At 43.5% G+C, this 23,368-nt stretch overlaps 1 protein-coding gene across 1 annotated transcript in view; it reads left to right on the top strand.

The window, feature by feature from the left end:
* The first annotated feature begins 692 nt into the window (after positions 1-692).
* Positions 693-23,368, top strand: part of bub1 (BUB1 mitotic checkpoint serine/threonine kinase) — a 111,504-nt gene continuing 88,828 nt past the window's right edge. Inside the window, exons 1-5 of the mRNA XM_068027527.1 lie at positions 693-834; positions 7,242-7,301; positions 7,390-7,531; positions 10,760-10,956; positions 13,264-13,379. Of these exons, the coding sequence (XP_067883628.1) occupies positions 773-834; positions 7,242-7,301; positions 7,390-7,531; positions 10,760-10,956; positions 13,264-13,379 (577 nt within the window). The 5' untranslated portion in view covers positions 693-772. The remainder of the gene's footprint in view (positions 835-7,241; positions 7,302-7,389; positions 7,532-10,759; positions 10,957-13,263; positions 13,380-23,368) is intronic.

The raw sequence follows: 23,368 nt of genomic DNA, 5'->3' as shown, positions 1-23,368 counted from the left end.
CAGTTCCAAAAAGCACAAAGTCAAATAATACAAGGAGTGCAAAAGAGATCAGTTTGCTTCAATACAGGATTGTTGCCTCACAACCCTTCCATTTCATTTTACATGCTACATCCATTTTACAGCAAAACAAATATTTCTATTTATACCAAACTCTCATCTTTCAAATTGGATACAATGTGACTATATCACTGATCTGTTGAACTTTAGGAAAAGTACCAATGTGGTCAAGACGCAAGCATGTCATCGTCATATTGGGAAAATAAACAGTAGGGCTATCAGCCAGCTCAACGCATCAGCTGTAAGTTATTACTTTTGTTACATTTCAATAGTAAACATTTGCGATCTTGTATTTGCATACTCTTTCCTTTGCGAGAGAAGTGCGTGCGTGAATGAATTCGCTGATTGGACTGACTCATCTCTTTCAGCCATTGCGTGACCAGAACCAGCTGCACATACGCGACGCGGGGAAGCCCGTCATTGGGCACTCGCTTGCTGAACGCGCGAGCGTGCACGTAAAACGTAGGGGCGGGGCGGGGCGGGGCGACGGGGTGGGGGAGGCGGAGACAGAGCCGGCTACCGCGCCATTGATTGGCCTGCTGAGGATTGGGTGAAAGGTGAGAGACGCGCAGCGCCCGTCCAATGGACGCTGAGGAACGCAGTGACGGTTATATTTTTGAAAAGAGCTCGAGCGGTTGTTTGGTTTGGCTTGGCTCGGCCGGGGGTGGGGAGAGAGAGAGAAAAAGAAAGAAAAGGATCCGGAGTCGTGGTGGGTATGTCCTCGGGGAGAGAGCCGGTCGGCAGCAGAGGCAGCATGGACTTTCAGGAGTGCTGGCAGTAAGTTCATCCAAGTGGAGCTGGATTTTTGAGGAGGAGTTCGCAGGGTCGAGGGTGTGGGATGGAGGAAGGGCGAGGTGATGATAATGCGTGTAAATTACTCTGAAACGATTTGCGAGAATTGTTCCAGGGATGAGGAACTTCAGTAACGAGGGTAGGTTGGAGAATCTTTCCACAGATGCTGCCAGACCTGCTGATCCAAGATGTTAAAGCTGTTTCTCTCTTCACAGATACTGTCTGACTTGCTGAGTATTTCCAGCACTTGGTTTTCATTTGGCTGCACTCTGTGTAATGTTCAGCTTTCAATTGAAATCTTCCTTGCATGCAAGAGACTCAATTTGGTCACTTCCAAGATTCAGGATATACAGTTAAGCAATTTAATAAATGAATTAAAAATCTGATAATTCTTTCATGTAGTAGAGCTGTGGAGTGGAGGTCTACAGAAGTTATTGCTGTGCATAGCACTGGTCAGATTGACCATGTTCATTATTAGGAATAAAAACAAGAAATGCTGCAAATATTTAGCAGGTCTGGCAGCATCTGTGGAGAGATAAACAGCTTTAACATCTTGGGTCAATGGCCTTTTGGCAGAATCCAAAACATTAACCCCTGCTCTCTTCAACAATGCTGTCTGATCTGCAGAGTATTTCCAGCATTTCTTGTTTTTGTTTCAGATTTCCAGCATCTGCAGTATTTTGCTTTTATTTCATTATTAGGAATGTTGGAGCAGGAGTAGGCCATTCAATACGATCATGGCTGATCATCCACTTCAATGCCTTTTTCCCACGCTATCCTTATGTCATTTGTATTTAGAAATCTGTCAGTCTCTGCTCTAAACATACTCAATCACCGAGCTTACACAGCCCTCTGGGGTAGAGAATCCCAAAGATTCACAACCCGCAGAGGAAAGAAATTTCTTTTGGTAGTACAGAACTTGAGATTTGCTGAAAATAGAAACACGTTGTTGAAGCTTTACGTCTTTCACTCATCAGGACAATACGCAAGAATAACCAATGTAAGGGAAAACAACAACTTATACTGCATGAGAAGAGAGTGCTGATTGGTTGGCAAGTGAACTCTGATTGCTAGAGGCGCTGCCATGGAGAATGCACCGGTTTACGGTGACTGACAGTTAACTATCAAGCTTTGTTTGAAATTTAAACTGGGCAGCTTGACTCTGATTGGTCAAGGCATTGCCCTGAGGAATGAGCCAGTGAATGGCTGTCACTCATTTTATTCAGCTGAAACAGGCAATTTGTGTACATGTTCTTTCTGTCTGCAAAGATAACATGGCCGTTAACTGTCAGTCACTGTAAACTGATGCATTCTCCAAGGCGATGCCTCAACCAATCAGCACTCTCTTCTCATGCAGTATAAGTTGTTGTTTTCCTTTACATTGGTTATTCTTGTGTATTGTACTGATGAGTGCAAGATGAAAAGCTTCGACAACCTGTGTCTATTTTCAGAAATTCTCAAGAAATTTCTCCTCATCTCTGTCTTAAGTGGCTCCCCCTTATTTTGAAATTGTGTCCTCTGGTTCTAGACTCTGCAACCAGGAGAAACATCTTAGCTGCATCTACCCTTTAAGTATCATGTAGGTTTCAATGAGATCACCTCTCATTCTTCGAAACTCTAGAGAATACAGGCCCAGTTTCCCCTATCTCTCTTCATTGGACAGTCCCGCCATCCCGGGAACAAGTCTGATGAACCTTTGTTGCACTCCCTCTATGGAAATAATATCCTCCCTAAGGTAAGGGGACCAAAACTGCACACAGTACTCCAGATGCGGTCTAACCAAGGTTCTATACAATTGAAGCAAGACTTCATTACTCCTATATTCAAATCCCCTTGTGATAAAGACTAACATACCATTAGCCTTCTTAATTGCTTGCTGCACCTGCATGTTAGCTTTCAGTGACTTATTGATAAGGACACCCAGGTCCCTTTGTACATCCACACTTCCTAATCTCTTACCATTTAACAAATACTCTGCACATCTATTCCTCCTATCAAACTGGATAGCCTCACACTTCTCCACATTATATTCCATCTGTCATGTTCTTGCCCACTCACTGTCTGTCCAAAACCCTTGAAGCCACTTTGCATCTTCCTCACAACCTAGATTTGTGTCACCCGCAAATTTGGAAATACTACATTTGGTCCCCACATCCAAATCATTGATGTAAATTGTGAACAGCTGGGGTCCAAGCACTGATACCTGCGGTACCCCATTAGTCACAGTCTACCAACATGAGAATGACCCATTTATTCCTACGTGCTGCTTTCTGCCTGTTGACCAATCCTTAATCCATGCCAGTATATTACCTCCTATCCCAAGCGCATTAATTTTGCTAACCAACCTCCTGTGGGGGACTTTATCAAAAGTTTTCTGAAAATCCAAATATACCACATCTGATTCCCCTTTAACAATTCTATCAGTAACATCCTCAAAAAAATTACAACAGGTTCGTCAAACATGATTTCCCGTTCGTAAATCCAGGTTGACTATGTCCAATCAGATCATTATTATCCAGATGTCCATTTGTCACATCCTTTAGAATAGATTCTAGCATTTTCCCAACGACTGATGTAAGGCTAACAGGTCTGTAATTCCCTGTTTTCTCTCTCCCTCCCTTCTTAAATAGTGGGGTGACATTTGCGACATTTATTGTCACCAAAGCATTTAAAATCAGTCTTTATGCTGTTCGCTATATTATCCAATGCAAAAAATTATTTTATGTAAATGAGCTTTTAACAAAAAATAAGAAAACTCAAGCCATATAGTCTGGAGGGACTGCTAAAATCAAAACACGAACAGAGAATGCTGGAAACACACGGCAGGTCAGGCAGCATCTGTGCAGAGAGAAATGTGTCAGGTTCATGAGAAAGTCATACCTCACTGAAGGAAATAAATAATTGTGGTATAGATAAGGCCAACTCAAGTAATATAACTTATCAGTTATACAGCACAGAAAGAGGCCCTTTGGCCCATCAAGTCTGTGTCAGTCCCATTCCCCTTTTCTATCCTTGGAAGTCTATTTCCCTCAAGTGCCCAAACTGCAAAGTATACAAAACTCTAGGACCTGACTGTTGCCTCATGTGACTGCCATTCTTCAATTGTGAGCCGATATAGTGATATGAACATACATATGAATCAGGAGCAGGCCACTCGGCCCCTCGAGGCTGCTGCACCATTCAATAAGATCATGCTGATCTGATTGTAACCTAGACTCCACATTCTTGCCTACTCCCGATAACCTTTCAACCCTTGCTTATCAAGAATCTACTTATCGCTACCTTAAAAATATTTAAAGATTCTGCTTCCATTGCCTTTTTGAGGGAGAGTTCCAAAGACTTGCGAGCCTCAGAAAAAATTTCTCCTCATCTCTGTCTTAAATGGACAACCCCTTATTTTTAAATAGTGACCCCTAGTTCTAGATTCTCCCACAAGGGGAAACATCCTTTCCACATCCACCCTGTCAAGACCCCTCAGAATCCTTTATGTTTCAATCATGTTGCCTCTTACTCTTCTAAATTCCAGTGGATGGAAGTCTAGCCTGTCCAAATTTCCACATAAGAAACCTGCCGATTCCAGGTATTGGCCTAGTAAACCTTCTCTGAACTGCTTCCAACACATTTACATCCTTCCTTTAAATAAGGAGACAAATACTACACGCAGTACTCCAGATGTAGTCTCACCAATGCCCTGTATGACTGAAGCATAACCTCCCAACTTTTGTATTCAATTCCCCTTGCAATAAACGATAACATTCTGTTAGCTTTCCTAATTACTTGCTGAACCTGCATACTAACCTTTCGCGATTCATGTACTAGGACACCCAGATCCCTCTGCATCTTTGAGCTCTGCAATCTCTCACCATTGAGATAATATGCTTTTTAATTCTTCTTACCAAAATGGAAAATTTCACATTTTCCCACATATTCCATTTGCCAGATCTTTGCTCACTCTCTTAACCTATCCAAATACCTTTGCAGCCTCCTTATGTCCTCTTCACAACTTACTTTTCTACTTATCTTTGTGTCATCAGCAAATTTAGCAACCATACCTTCATTTATATAAAATTGTAAAATGTTGAGGCCCCAGCACTGATCCCTGTGGCACACCACTCGTTACATCTTGCCAACCAGAAAATGACCCATTTGTGCCTACTCTGTTTCCTGTTCATTAGCTAATCTTCTATCCATGCCATATGTTTCCCCCTACACCATGAGCTTTTATTTTTCACATAATTTTTGATGTGGCACCTTATCAAATGCCTTCTCGAAATCTAAGTACAGTACACCCACCTTTATCCATAGCACATGTTACTTCAAAGAACTCCAATGAATTGGTCAGATGTGTTTTCCCTTTCACAAAACCATGCTGACACTGCCTGATTACCTTGAATTTTTCTAAGTGCCCTGCTATAATGCCTTTGATAGCTTCCAGCATTTTCCTAAGATAGATGTTAAGCTAACTGGCCTGTAGTTTCCTACTTTCTGTCTCGCTCCCATTTTGAATAAAGGAGTTACATTCACTATTTTCCAATCTAATGGAACCTTTCCTGAATCTAGGGAATTTTGGAAAATTAAAACCAACACATCAATGATCTCACCAACCACTTCTTTTAAGACTGTAGGACAAAGTCCATCAGGACCTGGGGATTTGTCAGCCTGCAGTTCCAACAATTTGACAGTACCACTTCCATGGTGATTGTAATTTTCTTGACTTCCTCCCTCCTTTCCATTTCCTGACTTACATCTATTTATGGGATATTACTTGTATTCTCTATAATGAAGATCGATGTAAAATACCTATTCAATTCATCAGTCATCTCTTTATTTTACCGTAGTAATTCCCCAGGCTCACTTTCTATAGGACTAATGCTCACTGTTAACTTTTCTTTTTTAAATATCATTAGAAACTCTTGCTATCTGTTTTTACATTTCTAGCTAGCTTTCTCTTGTCCTCTAATTTTTCCTTCCTTATCAATCTTTCAGTCATTCTTTGTTGTTCTTTATATTCTGTCCAATCTTCTGACCTGCCACCCATATTTGCACAATTGTATGCTTTTTCTTTAAGTTTGATACTATCTTTAACTTTTTTAGTTAACCACAGATGGTGGGTCTTCCTCTTGGAATTTTTCATTCTTGTTGGACTATATCTATTCTGTGTATTCTGAAATAGTCCCTGAAATGTCTGCCACTGCATCTCTATTGACCTATCCCTTAACCTAATTTGCCAATTCACTTTTTAGCTTGCTCTACTTTCATACCCTCATAATTGGCCTTATTTAAGTTTAAAATACTGGTCTTGGACCCATTCTTCTCTCCCTTAAACTGAATGTAAAATTCAATCATATTATGATCACTGCTACCTGGGGCGCCTTCACTATGAGGTCATCAATTAATCCTACCTCGTTGCACAATACCAGGTCTAGTATAGCTTGCTTTTTGGTTGGCTCCAAATTCTAAGAAACTATCCCAAAAACATTCTATGAACTCCTCATCTAGGCTACCTCTGTCCATCTGATTTTTCCAGTCTATATGCAGATTAAAATCCCCCATGATGGTTAGTAGTCTTGGAGAGTAACTCAAGCTTGTGCTCCAAGATTTCAGAGTGCACTGTCCAGCAACAGTCACTGGATAGCAATCAGCTTGAATCTTGATTTTTTTTTTTTCTTCCCTTCTGTAGCTGAGGCAAATTCTGGCTACCTAGATTGCCTTTACTGTCGTCCAACCTGAAATCAATCAAAGGACTAAATTGAACTCGTGATGCCTTTTGATTCTTTAGGTTGCTGCAGCCAGTAAATCACAGTCACTGTAGACAAATGTAGCAAATTCCCCATAAACAGCATAAATGACCAAATCCTTTTTTTTAATGGTTTTGGTTGAAGGATAAAGGTTAGCAAGGGCATGGGAAGAACTCCATTGCTCTTTGAAAAAGATTCCATGGCACTAAACATCCATCTGAGAGAACAGATGGATCGTCAGTTTAACGTCTCATCTGAAAGACAACATTTCTGATATTACACCAATTCTTCAATCCTGCACTTCTTGTGTCATCCTAAATTATTTGCTCAAGTATGTGGAATAGTGTTTGAACTGGCTACTTTCTGACTCAGGCAAGTGTCATCACTGAACGAAAGCTGATATCCATTTACTAAGATTGGCAATCAAATTGATCTGTGCGTTTTAGTACAGGAGGACTACATATTAACAACTGAGGCATTAGGTATACCTTTCTTAAAGGAAGTTCTGCCTTCACTAAAAGTGTAGTACTAAAATATTATTTGCATATTTCATGTTCATTGTACATGACAGCTGTGATTATAAATAATGCAACACATGTCTAAACATGACTGATGTAGGAAGATTAATATTAAAACATTTATTTTTATCTGCAGAATGTTTGAAGCTAAGATACAAAGCTATGCAGGTGAAGATCCACTGGATCTTTGGGACAGGTAAAAATAGCAATTTAATACAATTTTTTTTCTTAAACCTGTGGTATTCTTTGAAAGGTTGGTTACATCTCATTTCCCATCACTCTAGGTTTATGCAGTGGGCAGAAGCTTCACTTCCCCCTACAGAAAGAGAGGTATTGGTCTCAGTGTTAGAGAGACTCGTGAAAAGTTTTATGGATGACGAGAAGTATTCCAATGATCCAAGATATATCAACTACTGGTTAAAACTGGCAAGTGTTCAGTATGAACTTTTTAATAGATTAAGATTTTATCATAGACTTGCATTCTCTTGTTTTTATGTCATTCCAGTGGAGATGAGACCAGCTGGGCTGGAAATATGCTTGTTTAATCTATTTTGTATTATATGCCAGCAAGAGACAGAGTCCTTGCAGTGCTCAAATTGAAACTCATGCTCATTGCACTGGCTCCTATGTTAACTCATTCTTTCCTTGAACCTCAAAACTGTGGAAAACTTTAGTTTCCATTTTTCTGCAACCTATGGACTTTTTAAACCCAAGTTTGGCATCACTTAATCACAATTCCGTCACACATTTTTAACCTTGGTGTGGTATCCTGCTTGATGGCTTTATCCCTTTACCCAGGTTTCTCAGTTTAAAAAGCAATGTGATATTGTTTGAGGCGAAAAAAAAGTTTCATGGTTGTGTTTACATTTCTAATGTAACACTGCAGTCTGAGGAGAATAAAAAAAAAGGTAGTGGAAAAACTACTGTGGAAGATGCTATTCCCTGGCAGCATGCTTTTGTTCCACCCTCTCGGCCTCTGACTTTGAAATGCCTCAATTTTGACATTCCTTATCGGCTGTCTGAAAATTATTTTGTTTTCCTTGTGACACACTTTTGTTGTGAGTGGAGAGTATGCAATCTTCAGCCTGCAGATGGGAAAGAGAACAGCATATATGTACGTGTGCGTGGTATACCTATAGCCCTGTTACTGGGCTGTAGAGGTATGCAAAGGAAACCCAATGCGAGCCCGAATTCCGGACCCAGAACACCCACCCGACCCGAACCCGACACACGTCGGGACCCGTCAGGGTCGGATCGGGTGGCAGGCCTTTACATCAGTACATGGGTAAAGGCCTGCCACCTGACCTGACTGGATCCTATGGCATGTTTCGGGTTTGGGTTGAGTCGGGCTTCCGGGTCCAGCATTCGGACTTGGGTTGGGCTTCCTTTGCACACCTCTGCTGGGCTGCATGTGTAGCTGCCTTCATTTCCCAAACAGTTTGTGATGTACTTTCTTTCCTGTCTGCCTTTCCATTTGGCTGTTAGGGAGTTGAAAATAACTAGGTAGTTTATCCAAGAGTATTATTTCATTGAAGCATTACCCCCTCCTGCCAAAGACTACCTTATTCTCTTTTGCTGCTTTCAGGTTGAGATAATTTGTTGTAGTATAATTCTTCAAAATCCTGTTTTTGAAACTAATTTTTTTCCCTATCAGAAATTTTCAATTTATTTCTTGTATTCACTTTGAAGCTTTCCCTGTTTTGTTTGTGCGCAAACAAATCTTGAGCAAACTCTTGTATCAATTATGTTTCAGACTCAATCTCAGTTAGTTCATACAGATAATCTAAGGCACCTCACTTCCCTGCTTTTCCAATAGTCTTGCCTGTTTAATCTAAGAAATTTAGATTGACAGTCTGCAAATCAAACTTGAGGTTTGGTGGGGGAAGGGGAGAGATTTGCATCCTTGCTTTAAATGGGAACTTATATTTTTACAAAACTATAATACTGTATTTGAAAGGACCTTGCTAAAACCATTTAATTTAATGAATTTATAGCAGCAATGTTTTCCAATTGTTAGGAAACAAGCAATTCACATTCAACTGTTTATTCAGTCATTGCTATCAAAAATGTGGCTTTTTTGTTGATTTGTGGGATGTGAGCATCACTGGCAAGACCAGCATTTATTGCCTATTCCTAATTGCCTGTAAAAAGATGATGAGCTGCCTTCTTGAATTGCTGCAGTCCATGTGGTGTAGGTACACCCAAAGTGCTGTTAGGGAGGGAGTTCCAGAATTTTGACCCAGCAGCAGTGAAAAAACAGCGATGTATTTCCAAGTCAAGATGATGTATGACTTGGAAGGGAACTTGCAGATGGTCGTGTTCCCATGCATCTGCTGCCCTTGTTCTTCTAGGCAATAGCGATTGTGGATTTGGGAGTTATGTCAGAGTCATGTGAGTTGCTGCAGTGAATCTGCTGATGCTGCCACAGTGCGGTATTGATGGAGCGAGTGAATGTTGAAGGTGGTGAACAGGGTGCCAATCAAGCAGGCTGCTTTGTCCTGGATGGTGTCGAGCTCCTTGAGTGTTGTTGGAGCTGCACTCATTCAGGGAAGTGGAGAATATTCCATCACAGTCCTGACGTGCCTTGTAGATGGTGGACAGGTTTTGGGGAGTCAGGAGGTGGGTTACTTGCTGCAGAATTTCTAGTCTCTGACCTGCTCTTGTAGCCACAGCCTTTATGTAGCTGGTCCAGTTCAGTTTGTGGTCAATGGTAACCGCCAGAATGATGATAGTCGGGTATTCAGTGATGGTGATCCTGCTGAACATCAAGGGGAGATGCTTAGATTCTCTCTTATTGGAGATGGTAATTGCCCAGCACTTGTATGGTGCAAATGTTATTTGTCACTAAAGGCCTGCGACCCGACCCGAACCCGACGACATGTGTCGGGGTTGGGTCGGGCCCCTCTTCTGGGTCCGGCTTTCGGGCTCGGGTCGGGTTGAGTCCAGGTTGGGCCGGGTCTGGGTCGGGCCGGACACGCATGGTAAGTGCTCTGCTGGTAAGTATTGAAATTTAAAAACTTAACTGAGCTGGGAGTCCGGGATGAAACTGAGTCTGCGCAGTGAGCGAGTGATGTCACTATGACATCATCGCTCGCATTGCAGCTTCCTTGAGGTTCCAAGTTGGAAGCTAAATAAAGGGATGGTTGAGTCGAGTCAGGCCTGGATCGGGTCCACTGTGCTTTGGTCGGGTTCGGGTTGGGTTGTTTTTCCCGACCTGAGCAGGCCTTTAGTTGTCACCTATCAGTCCAAATAGGAAGCTGTGCAGGTCTTGGGGCTGGTGGGCATGAACTGCTTCTGAGGAGTTGTGAATGGTACTGAACACTGCAATCATCAGCGAGCATCCCCTCCTTCTGCACTTATTTTGGGGGGAAGGTCATTGATGAAGCAGCTGAAGATGGTTGGGCCTAGGACAGTACCCTGCTCCTGCAGCAATATCCTGAGATGATTGGCCTCCAGCAACCACAAACATCTTTCTTTGTGCTAGGTATAACTCTAGTCATTGGAGTGTTTTCCCCGCTTCTCATTGATTTCAATTTTTCACGGGCTCTTGGTGGCACAATTGGTCCATTGGGTGCTCCTGTTAAGAGGTTTCTGCTCCATTCTATATAACATTGAATTTGATTTTGTTTTTTGTTTTGTTCTTTGCTTATTCAGATAAACTGCAGCACAACACCACTTGACTTTTACAACTACATGTACAGCCAAGGGATTGGCACAAAATCAGCTGCCCTCTATCTTGCTTGGGCACAGGTGCTTGAGATGAAAGGCAACGTTCAGATAGCAGATAGCATCTTTCAGAAAGGCATTCAGAATTCCGCAGAACCAGTGGACACGTTGATCTGTCACTATGGGTAAGTTAGACCTGGACGACAGAGCTGAGAAAAAGTCATTGTGGCACTGAAGGAGGCCATTCAGCTCAATGTGTACATGACGGCTCTTGGTGGAGCAATCAGTCAGTCCCTCTCCCTGTAGCCCTGCAAGTTTATTTCCTTCAAATACCCATCCAAATTCCTTTTGAAATCATTATCTCCATTTCCACCACCCTCGTGGGCAGCGAGTTCCAGGTCATTATCACTTGCTGTGTAAAAACAGGTCTTCCTCACATTTCCCCCTGAAGCTGTTGCCCAAAACCTTCAATCTGTGTCCCCTTGTCCTTGTGCCTTATCTACAATATCTAAGCCTCTCATAATCTTGTACACCTCTATCAAACCTCCCCTCAATCTCCTTTGCTCCAAGGAGAACAACCCCAACTTTGGTTCCATTTTATCCTGGCTAGATCCCTTCTCATCCTCTTCCAATCTAGCCATTCTACCTTGTATCATTCCATGCTTTTCTGCATTACTAGTCTAATTATTAATGATGATCACTTAACCGAGTGCTCTCCCACAGACACTTAGTCTGCTTGGCTCACCTCATTTTCCAGGACCAGATCCAGCAATGCCTCCTTTCTAGTTGTTCTGTGTTTAAGGAACTGTGTCTCACTTTTGTGATTTAGGTTAGAAATTAGCCAAAACACATGGTCAGTTCTTTCTCTGAGGGTCCAAAATAAAATGCATTTTGACAGGCTTAATACAGTTCTTGATGAATGAAAATTAGAGTAGAGAGAGGAACTTGGATGATTTGAGTACATTCTTAATGGGCTTATTTGCTTGTGATAAAGGCCATTTTATCTGTTCAAAGCTGGATAATTGTTTTTACCCTGGGTTCCATATGTTGTAAATCTTTATGGACATATGTAATTGCATGGACTCGAATCAATCTTGAGGATGTGCTGCTTTTTTTTCCCAAAGCTCTTAGAGGTTCAGCTTGTGTTTTCTGTTTTGGAATTGGCAACCTGAGGTAAAATTAAAGTGTGGGATGCGCCTTCTAGTTACCTGAGTGTTGCCTGTGGTGCAAGTGCACTGATGTCTTAACTTTTTTCTTTTACTGCCAGAGGAAATAGTAATAGTGGTAGCAATAGCAATAATCATGTTAAAAATAGCAACAACTGCTAACAGGAGCTCTGCTGTGCAAGTTGTTGACTGGGAGGTGAATGCTTTACGAAGGGAAATCCAGACCGTTGGGCCCAGCCAAAAATAGTTGGGTAGATGGCAGGTGCATGAGGGATCATAGACTTCTGGGGGTTGTAGGGCTGGAAGAGTTTAGAGATAGGAAGGGCAATGCTATTTTAAAAAGGTGAACAAGGATGAGAATTTTAAATTTGAGGCCTTTGGGGAATGGGAGCTACTATATGATGACGGTTATGATTGGGACCGTGAGATAGGATACAGTTAGCAGAGTTTGGATGACCTGAAGCTTACACAATGTGGTGGGTAGGAGCCTTTTCAGAAGAGCATTGGAGTAATCGCACCTGGAGATAACTAAAGCATGGATAAGGTTTCCGTGGCAAAAAGACTGAAGGAGATCATGTGAAGTAGGCAGTCTTTGTGATCGGGAAAATAAAGGGTTGGAAGCGCTGCTTGATTTAACATCACCGGTTGAACTTTTATTGGAAGTATAGACCTGAGGTATTTAGACTATTCGACTTCAGAATAACATACGAATTAGGAGCAGGAGTAGGCCACTTGGCCTGCTCCGCCATTCAGTAAGATCAAGGCTGATCGGATTGTAACCGTGACTCTCTATTCCTGCCTTCCCCCGATAACCTTTCACCTCCTTGTTTATCAAGAAAATATCTACCTCTGCCTTAAAATTTAAAAAAAAGAATTGAGTCTGATTCTGTCCTTGTCTGATCATTTTTCACTTTTAAAGGTGGAATGCACTTGCGATATATTTATAAGGATATATTTAAGAACAGAAGCAGGCTTTGAAACTGAGCACTGGTGGTGCTACGTCTTAATATGAATTTGATTTGACAGTTGTTAAAAAAAAAATCTTCATGTAAGATTGGGATCAAAACTATTTGCAAGAAAATATATTCTCTGTTTATGTATCAAGTTATACTATTCATGTAATGTTTTAAATGTCTGCTCATCCATCTAAGGTGAAGTTCTTGTCTTTAGAAAAATTCTCTGATCAACTGGATATTGTAAAGTTAACTTTTTATAAATTTAATTATTTGCTGTTGCTATGTCACCTTTTAAAATTTATTTAAATCCTGTTAACTAGGTATTTTCTACACTTTATTGTGTCAAACAATTAATCGTATTATTTTATAGGCATTTCAGGACTCGAGCATCTCAGAACCTTTTACCAGTACAAACAGAAAATCCTGTGAGATCGATACCTGGATCTCTGGGGAGCCAATGTAGTATGACTTTTCGAGCTCAAAATGGTGAGGTGTTTTAATATTAGTTTTTTTGCCTTTCACCATGTTAAAGCATTTGTTATTAGGTTAGAATTATCTTTTCTAAATCAGTGATTCAGCTTCAGCTGGACTATGATGTTTAATTCTGGGCGCCACGCTTTAGGAAGGAGGTCAAGACCTTGGAGATGTTCAAGTGAATATTCTCTGCACTGTTACCAGAGGCTAGAGAAGCTAGGATTGTTCTCCTTAGCACAGAGAGGGTTAAGGGAAGATTAATAAAGGTGTTCAAAATTATGAAGGGCTTTGAGTAAATAAGGAGGAACTGCTTCCGCTGGGAGGTGGGTCAGAAACCAGAGGAATCCGATACAAGATAATGGCAAAAGAAACAGAAGACAATGAGGGCAAATTTTTTTGTGAAGTGATTTCTTAAATAAATGTACTGTCTGCTGCGTGGTGGAACCAGATTCAATAATTTTTAAAAAGGAATAAGATACAATACTTGAAAAGGAAATATTTTCAGGGCTTTGGGGAAAGGGAGGGGGTAGTGGGACTAATTGGATATCTATTTTAAAGAGCCAACACAAGCAGAATGGGCTGAATAGCCAAAGACTTGTCATTTAGTCCACTAAACCATGGGCTTAGACATGAGTGATTTAAGGGTGAAGTACGAGAAGGTAGTTGGTCACCATGAAATTTAGTTTGAACTGATAACTTCAATGTGAGTTTAAAATCTCATCCACTGCTGCAGATTCGATAGTGTTTATCGTGACGATTCTTTTTCCATCTAGTTAGGCTTAGTCACTGATCTTTTGAATCGAGTCAATGCATAGGCTGCTAAATTTGGATCCATAGCTCTGTTGGTTTTGGGGCTACGGGAGCCTGTGGAAGTAAAAAATGGCGGGTGGGAGGGGTGTACTGCTGACCACTTCCAGCATGACCTGCCTGATCACCGTGTTGTTGACGGCAATACATGCATGTGCTGAAAGTCTAACACTGATTTGACACAAGACCTTGGATATCATTGCTCTAGTGAACACTCTTACTTAACTACGCACAGCTGAAGCTGCATGAGGCTTCCCCCCCATCAGCATTATTTGAAGGGATCCACTGAACTTGCAGGTTAGTTGCTTATTACTATACTGGCTCTTGGAGAGTTAGTAGGAGTACTGGGTTGTTGGAAGACTTCTGAAAAGTGGGTAAAGTTTGCTCGGAGTGGCGCTGAACTTTGCGAAGCCATTGGTTGTTATTGGAAGGCCTCTGAGTACACCACTTGCTCCCAGACAAGAGGGCTATAATCGCAGTCCAGCTTGGAATACAGCATCAGAGGGAGATGGCAAGGAGGCAGCAAAGAAGACAAGCTTCTCGCAGAGACAGGCGGAGCACAGGAGGTCTTATCCAGGGACCACTTATACCTGCACGTAAGCTAGGAACAGTTTGTTTGGCAGCTGCATTTCACCAAGGAGTGGTCACAAAACTGTGCCATCTGTTGGAAGCAGATTTACAACCTCAGGAGGATGAAGACAGTGGTGACAGTGGCCGAAAAAATGATCATGGCCCAGAATTTTTTGCCTACAAATAACATAGCAAACATTTCGCAGTTCGCCATTCATTGATGCATCCGGGAGGTGTCAGAGACTCTATGCCAAGAGATGGGACTTCATTGTTTTTTCTCTAAACAGAGAGAAGCAGAAGGAGCTCATGTTGCTTTGTCAGGATAGCAGGCTTCCCTATGGTGCAGCGTGCCACTGACTGTACATGGCTTTATGGATGCCTCATCTAAATGGGTGAGCTGTACTGTAACCACAAAGGCTACCACTCACTTAATGTGCAGTTGGTGTGCGACCATACATAGCACACAATGCTGGCGAATACCTGCTATTATGGCAGCAGTCTGATGCGTTCACCCGCTTTTGCCAGCAATTTTTCAGCTACCATGTCAAACCTGAGGGTGGCAGGCTGGCGACAAGGGCTATCTGCTCTACACCTAGCTCATGACTCCATTCTGCAACCCCACCAAATATGGCCAGCACTCTTACGATGCGAGCCAAGGTATGATGAGAAATGTCATCGATCAGCTCATTGGGGTGCTGAAACAATTAGTGATAGTCTATTGTAACATCCACAACTTGGCCATCATCAGAGTATAGCCTTTGCCATCACCTTGGGAGAAGGAAGTGGGAGACAGCCTGTACATCCACAGTCCAGATGGGCTGTCCATGAGTGCATTATTGGTGTCTCGTTCCACTGAATGAAACTCCAGATCCCTGTTGCTCAACACCTCCCTGCTGTACCATCCATCTGATACGGACCCACAGCGGCCTCTTAGCCACAATCCTGAAAGGAAAGATGCCACAAAACAACCATTCCATGCCAACTTGATGTAACAACACATCCAGTACTCTACAATATTCAACTAATCACCCTTCTGCTTTCCTTTAGTGCCTGCCTCAAGGGTGCCTTTGCCTGTCAATGCTTCTATGCACTGCTACCCCAGTGGCTGCATCATGGCTGGTAGAAGGCTGCTGACATGGAGCGGGATACTGCACATGGCATTGCAAGATGCCCTCAAGCAGCTGTGGCCTTGAAGGCCTGCTTCGGACTGCACCACTTTGGCATGGGCGGCCACAGTCTGGGCTGGCTGGCTGAGAGGCAACAGAAAAGGCATTTGTGAAGTGATGGTGGTGGGAGCACAAATTCTGTCGTCCTGAGAGAGGACAGCTGGTTTGTGCTCCATTGGGAGCCACTACCACTCCCGGGGCAGTACCCGAGTAATCCTAGTAATCTGCTGGAGCGTAGATTGGTGGACTGTTGTGAACGCCTGAAAGCCCCTTTGAGCCTGGTATCCACAGCAATGTGGGCAGTTATCTGAGCCTGCATAGCACCAAGATGGGCTTGCATGGCAAAAAGTAGAGATTTCATGACCTTTGTCTGAGCCTTCATTCTGGCACTCCGCCATTGCGTGGCTTTTGCTTGTGCTGCTGAGACATAAGCCATCAGACGCTGCACGATGCTTGGATTGATGAAGTTGGCCACTTCAATGCTGGAAACTGGTTCCAAACAACGTTCTAACTAAGCTGAGCAGGTGCGTGGGCATGCAGCAGTCGGGAATGTGCTGTGCAAGGAACAAATAGCTGCACACAGGCAATGCTCCCTTTAAGACACACATGTATGCAGCTGCAAGGCATCTTAAAGGGACCGGGTGATGCAACAAGCAGGCCGTGCATACCAAACAGAATTTAGGGGAAGCATTGGTTCCAAGCTTTGCATCATGCCCTGAGCCAAGTTGGACCCAGACTCCTCATTACTCCTTGATAATAGGCTCCCTGACAGGCCCACCAATGTACCGAGCATTTTTGTGTGCATGTCATCAAAGTCTTCACCTGAGTCCTCTGCAGTAGAACAAAGAACAAAGAAAATTACAGCACAGGAACAGGCCCTTCGGCCCTCTAAGCCTACGCCGATCCAAATCCTCTATCTAAACCTGTCGCCTATTTTCTAAGGGTCTGTATCTCTTTACTTCCTGCCCATTCATGTATCTGTCTAGATACATCTTAAAAGACGCTATCGTGCCCGCGTCTACCACCTCCGCTGGCAATGCGTTCCATGCACCCACCACCCTCTGCGTAAAGAAATTTCCACGCGTATGCCCCCTAAACTTTTCCCCCTTCACTTTGAACTCATGTTCCCTTGTAATTGAATCCCCCACTCTGGGGAAAAAGCTTCTTGCTATCCACTCTGTCTATACCTCTCATGATTTTGTACACCTCAATCAGGTCCCCCCTCAACCTCCGTCTTTCTAATGAAAATAATCCTAATCTACTCGACCTCTCTTCATAGCTAGCGCCCTCCATACCAGGCAACATCCTGGTGAATCTCCTCTGCACCCTCTCCAAAGCATCCACATCCTTTTGGTAATGTGGCGACCAGAACTGCACGCAGTATTCCAAATGTGGCCGAACCAAAGTCCTATACAACTGTAACATGACCTGCCAACTCTTGTACTCAGTACCCCGTCCGATGAAGGAAAGCATGCCGTATGCCTTCTTGACCACTCTATTGACCTGCATTGCCACCTTCAGGGAACAATGGACCTGAACACCCAAATCTCTCTGTACATCAATTTTCCCCAGGACTTTTCCATTTACTGTATAGTTCACTCTTGAATTGGATCTTCCAAAATGCATCACCTCGCATTTGCCCTGATTGAACTCCATCTGCCATTTCTCTGCCCAACTCTGCAATCTATCTATATTCTGCTATATTCTCTGACAGTCCCCTTCACTATCTGCTACTCCACCAATCTTAGTGTCGTCTGCAAACTTGCTAATCAGACCACCTATACTTTCCTCCAAATCATTTATGTATATCACAAACAACAGTGGTCCCAGCACGGATCCCTGTGGAACACCACTGGTCACATGTCTCCATTTTGAGAAACTCCCTTCCACTGCTACTCTCTGTCTCCTGTTGCCCAGCCAGTTCTTTATCCATCTAGCTAGTACACCCTGCACCCCATGCGACTTCACTTTCTCCATCAGCCTACCATGGGGAACCTTATCAAACGCCTTACTGAAGTCCATGTATATGACATCTACAGCCCTTCCCTCATCAATCAACTTTGTCACTTCCTCAAAGAATTCTATTAAGTTGGTAAGACATGACCTTCCCTGCACAAAACCATGTTGCCTATCACTGATAAGCCCATTTTCTTCCAAATGGGAATAGATCCTATCCCTCAGTATCTTCTCCAGCAGCTTCCCTAACACTGACGTCAGGCTCACCGCTCTATAATTACCTGGATTATCCCTGCTACCCTTCTTAAACAAGGGGACAACATTAGCAATTCTCCAGTCCTCCGGGACCTCACCCGTGTTTAAGGATGCTGCAAAGATATCTGTTAAGGCCCCAGCTATTTCCTCTCTTGCTTCCCTCAGAAACCTGGGATAGATCCCATCCGGACCTGGGGACTTGTCCACCTTAATGCCTTTTAGAATACCCAACACTTCCTCCCTCCTTATGCCGACTTGACCTAGAGTAATCAAACATCTGTCCCTAACCTCAACATCTGTCATGTCCCTCTCCTTGGTGAATACTGTTGCAAAGTACTCATTTAGAATCTCACCCATTTTCTCTGACTCCACGCATGACTTTCCTCCTTTGTCCTTGAGTGGGCCAATCCTTTCTCTCGTTACCCTCTTGTTCCTTATATATGAATAAAAGGCTTTGGGATTTTCCTTAACCCTGTTTGCTAAAGATATTTCATGACCCCTTTTAGCCCTCTTAATTCCTCATTTCAGATTGTGCCTACAATCCCGATATTCTTTCAAAGCTTCGTCTTTCTTCAGCCTCCTAGACCTTATGTATGCTTCCTTTTTCCTCTTAGCTAGTCTCACAATTTCACCTGTCATCCATGGTTCCCTAATCTTGCCATTTCTACCCCTCATTTTCACAGGAACATGTCTCTCCTGCACGCTAATCAACCTCTCTTTAAAAGCCTCCCACATATCAAATGTGGATTTACCTTCAAACAGCTGCTCCCAATCTACATTTCCCAGCTCCTGCCGAATTTTGGTATAGTTGGCCTTCCCCCAATTTAGCACTCTTCCTTTAGGACCACTCTCGTCTTTGTCCATGAGTATTCTAAAACTTACGGAATTGTGATCACTATTCCCAAAGTAGTCCCCTACTGAAACGTTAACCACCTGGCCCGGCTCATTTCCCAACACCAGGTCCAGTATGGCCCCTTCCCGAGTTGGACTATTTACATACTGCTCTAGAAAACCCTCCTGGATGCTCCTTACAAATTCTGCTCCATCTAGACCTCTAACATTAAGTGAATCCCAGTCAATGTTGGGAAAATTAAAATCTCCTATCACCACCACCCTGTTGCTCCTACATCTTTCCATAATCTGTTTACATATTTGTACCTCCAGCTCATGCTCGCTGTTGGGAGGCCTGTAGTACAGCCCCAACATTGTTAACGCACCCTTCCTATTTCTGAGTTCTGCCCATATTGCCTCACAGCTCGAGTCCTCCATAGTGCCTTCCTTCAGCACAGTTGTGATATCCTCTTTGACCAGTAATGCAACTCCTCCACCCCTTTTACCTCCCTCTCTATCCCGCCTGAAGCATCGGTATCGTGGGTGAGCTGGTGCATGCATTGTTTTTTCCACCTGGCATGACTGCAGCCCACTCGTACTCAGTGATTCACCACATGCCTATCTTACCTCTATACTACACTCTAAGGGACGTACAGTGCCAGTATCTAAGCTGGTGGCTTCAAGTATCATTGTTTCTTCCTCAGAAATCTGCTCTCCCTCTAGACCTTCAGCTTCCAGAACCGTTGGCTGGCCAGGTGACATTTCCTGGGTATCTGAAAGCACAAGTACATAAGGGGAGGGTTGGGGTGAGGGGGGAGTGGAAGCAAATGGTGCATGCTTACGCCATCTGCAGCTTGTACATCGTAACAGATTTCGGGTCGAGTGTGACCTGTGATTTAAGAAGGTGCAGAAGGGAGGAACGTACCGTCATCTTCTATAGATTCAGCCATGCCATTGGTCATTGCCTCAGTGGCTGGCCACAGCAATCATCCTCAGCACCATATCCTCCATGGGGGTCAGCACCTACAGCTGTGCCTGCCTTGCCAGTTTACTGCTGCTATGTCTATTATGAGCCTCCTTGTCCTGCAAAAGAGAGGGAAGTGTATCAGTGACTCGATTGCAATTTTTTTCTGATATGCCTACCGCAGTTTAATAGCTGGTAGTCTATACATGCTGTGATGTTTGATTGTACAGCGTCCAGCAGTGCTAAGAGTGTGATGCTGAGGTGAAGCACATGTATGTGAGGTTTGAATTGTGCTTGATATAGATTGTTGCTGGGCAAGTGAAGAGGGTGTGGTGCAGTTGGGTAGGTAGGATTTGGCATATAAGGACCACTCATGTACGATCATTCTTGTGGCAGTGTATCTATGTCCTTGGTGCAAGACTGGAGCCACCTGCTCCCACTGTCTTCTGAGCACTTGTCCGGGGAGGCCTCCTGGCCCTCTGGGAGAAGAGAAGGTCTCTCCTCCAGTCCACCTCCTGCACCAGTGACATCAGCATAGCATCTGAAAATCTGTGAAATGTTCTTTTGCCTTTTGTGCCATTTCAGGTCTGTCTTTCAAGTTTTCAAGTGTTGTTCATGCAGTTTCAGCCCCTGTTGCAGCCAAAATGAACATCACCTTTTAAGAGATGGAGTCTGGCATTATGTGGTGCTAGGCTAGCGCAACCTTGGGTCGCTTGCTAAGTGGGGCAGCCAATCAGCAGTATGAAGCTTCCATATATTTGTGACAGAGAGCTATTGGGGGAAGACCTATTTTAATATGACAAAACAGGACATGAAAAAACAGGATCTGGCCAAAGTGGACTGGGAGCAGCTACTTGTAGGAAAGTCAACACCAGACCAGTGGGAGTCATTCAAAGAGGAAATGGTGAGAGTTCAGAGCCAACATTTACCTGTTAAGGTGAAGGGTAAGACCAACAAGTCTAGGGAACACTGGATGTCAAGGGATATAGAGGATTGGATCTGGAAAAAAAGGAGACTTCTGGCAGATTCAGAGCGCTGAAAACAATGGAGGCACTAGAGGAGTATAGAAAGTGTAGGGGGTTACTTAAAAAAAAAAAGTAATTAGGAGAGCGAAGAGGGGACATGAAAAAACACTGGCGGGCAAGATAAAGGAACATAAGGTGTTTTAAAGTATATTAAGGGCAAGAGGATAACCAGGGAAAGAGTAGGGCCCATTCAGGACCAAAGTGGCAATCTGTGTGCGGAGCCGGAGGAGATAGGTGAGGTTTTAAATAATTACTTTTCATCTGTGTTCACAATGGAGAAGGACGATATAGGTGTAGAAATCAGGGAGGGGAATTGTGATCTACTTGAACATATTAACATTGAAAGGGAGGAAGTATTAGCTGTTTTAGCAGGCTTAAAAGTGGATATTTTCCCAGGCCCAGATGAGATGTATCCCAAGCTGTTACGTGAGGCAAGGGAGGAGATTGCAGGGGCTCTGACACAAATTTTCAAATCCTCTCTGGCCACAGGAGAGGTACCAGAGGATTGGAGGGCAGCGAGTGTGGTACCATTATTCAAGAAGGGTATCAGGGATAAACCAGGTAATTACAGGCCAGTACGTCTAACATCAGTGGTTGGGAAAATATTGGAAAAAATTCTGAGGGACAGGATTGATCTCCACTAGGAGAGGCAGGGAGTAATTGGGGATAGTCAGCGTGGCTTTGTCAGGAGGAAATCGCGTCTAACTAACTTTAGATTAGATTAGATTAGAGATACAGCACTGAAACAGGCCCTTCGGCCCACCGAGTCTGTGCCGAACATCAACCACCCATTTATACTAACCCTACACTAATCCCATATTCCTACCAAACATCCCCACCTGTCCCTATATTTCCCTACCACCTACCTATACTAGTGACAATTTATAATGGCCAATTTACCTATCAACCTGCAAGTCTTTTGGCTTGTGGGAGGAAACCGGAGCACCCGGAGAAAACCCACGCAGACACAGGGAGAACTTGCAAACTCCACACAGGCAGTACCCGGAATCGAACCCGGGTCCCTGGAGCTGTGAGGCTGCGGTGCTAACCACTGCGCCACTGTGCCGCCCCACTTGGTTGAATTTTTCGAGGTGGTGACAAGATGTGTAGATGAGGGTAAGGCAGTTGATGTAGTCTGCATGGACATCAGTAAGGCTTTTGATAAGGTCCTGCATGGGAGATTGGTTAAGAAGGTAAGAGCCCATGGGATCCAGGGTAATTTGGCAAATTGGATCCAAAATTGGCTTAGTGGCAGGAGGCAGAAGATAATGGTCGAAGGTTGTTTTTGCGAGTGGAAGCCTGCGACCAGTGGTGTACCACAGGGATCGGTGCTTGGACCCTTGCTGTTTGTAGTGTACATTAATTTAGACATGAATACAGGAGGTATGATCAGTAAGTTTGCAGACGACATGAATATTGGTGGTGTTGTAAATAGTGAGGAGGAAAGCCTTAGATTACAGGACGATATAGATGGGCTGGTAAGATGGGCGGAGCAGTGGCAAATGGAATTTAATCCTGAGAAGTGTGAGGCGATGCATTTTGGGAGGACTAACAAGGCAATGGATGGTAGGACCCCAGGAAGTACAGAGGGACCATGGTGTACTTGTCCATAGATCACTGAAGGCAGCAGTGTAGGTAGATAAGATGGTTAGGAAGGCATATGGGATACTTGCCTTTATTAGCCTAGGCATAGAATCTAAGAGCAGGGAGGTTATGATGGAGCTGTATAAAATGCTGGTTAGGCCACAGCTGGAGTACTGTGTACAGTTCTCGGCACCACACTATAGGAAGGATGTGATTGCACTGGAGAGGGTGCAGAGGAGATTCATCAGGATGTTGCCTGGGCTGGAGCATTTCAGCTATGAAGAGAGACTGAAAAGGCTAGGGTTGTTTTCCTTAGAGCAGAGAAGGCTGAGGGGAGATATGATTGAGGTATACAAAATTATGAGGGGTATTGATAAGGTTAGATAGGAAGAAACTTTTTCCTTTAGCAGAGGGGTCAATAACCTGGGGCATAGATTTAAGGTAAGGGGCAGGAGGTTTAGAGGGGATTTGAGGAAAAGAAATTTCACCTAGAGGGTGGTTGGAATCTGGAATGCACTGCTTGAAGAGGTGGTAGAGGCAGGAACCCTCAACATTTAAAAGTTTTTAGGTGAACACTTGAAATGCCATAGCATACAAGGCTACGGGCCAAGTGCTGGAAAATGGGATTAAAATAGTTAAGTGCTTGATGGCCGGCACAGACACAATGGGCCAAAGGGCCTGTTTCTGTGCTGTATAACTCTATGACTCTATTTTTGGCAATAGTCAGCAGTTATTCAAAATCTAGGAAATCTTGAATAACTTGTGGGATATCCAAGGATCTGTAATTTGAATCTTGAAGTCAGTTTGCTACTGTCAAGAGATTAGTAGAAGCCTGTTTCAATG

Source organism: Heterodontus francisci, chromosome 3 (genome assembly GCF_036365525.1).
Source record: "Heterodontus francisci isolate sHetFra1 chromosome 3, sHetFra1.hap1, whole genome shotgun sequence".
NCBI classification, from domain to species: domain Eukaryota; kingdom Metazoa; phylum Chordata; class Chondrichthyes; order Heterodontiformes; family Heterodontidae; genus Heterodontus; species Heterodontus francisci.
Note: the sequence above shows the minus strand (reverse complement) of the source record. Positions and strands in the feature narration are given on the sequence as shown.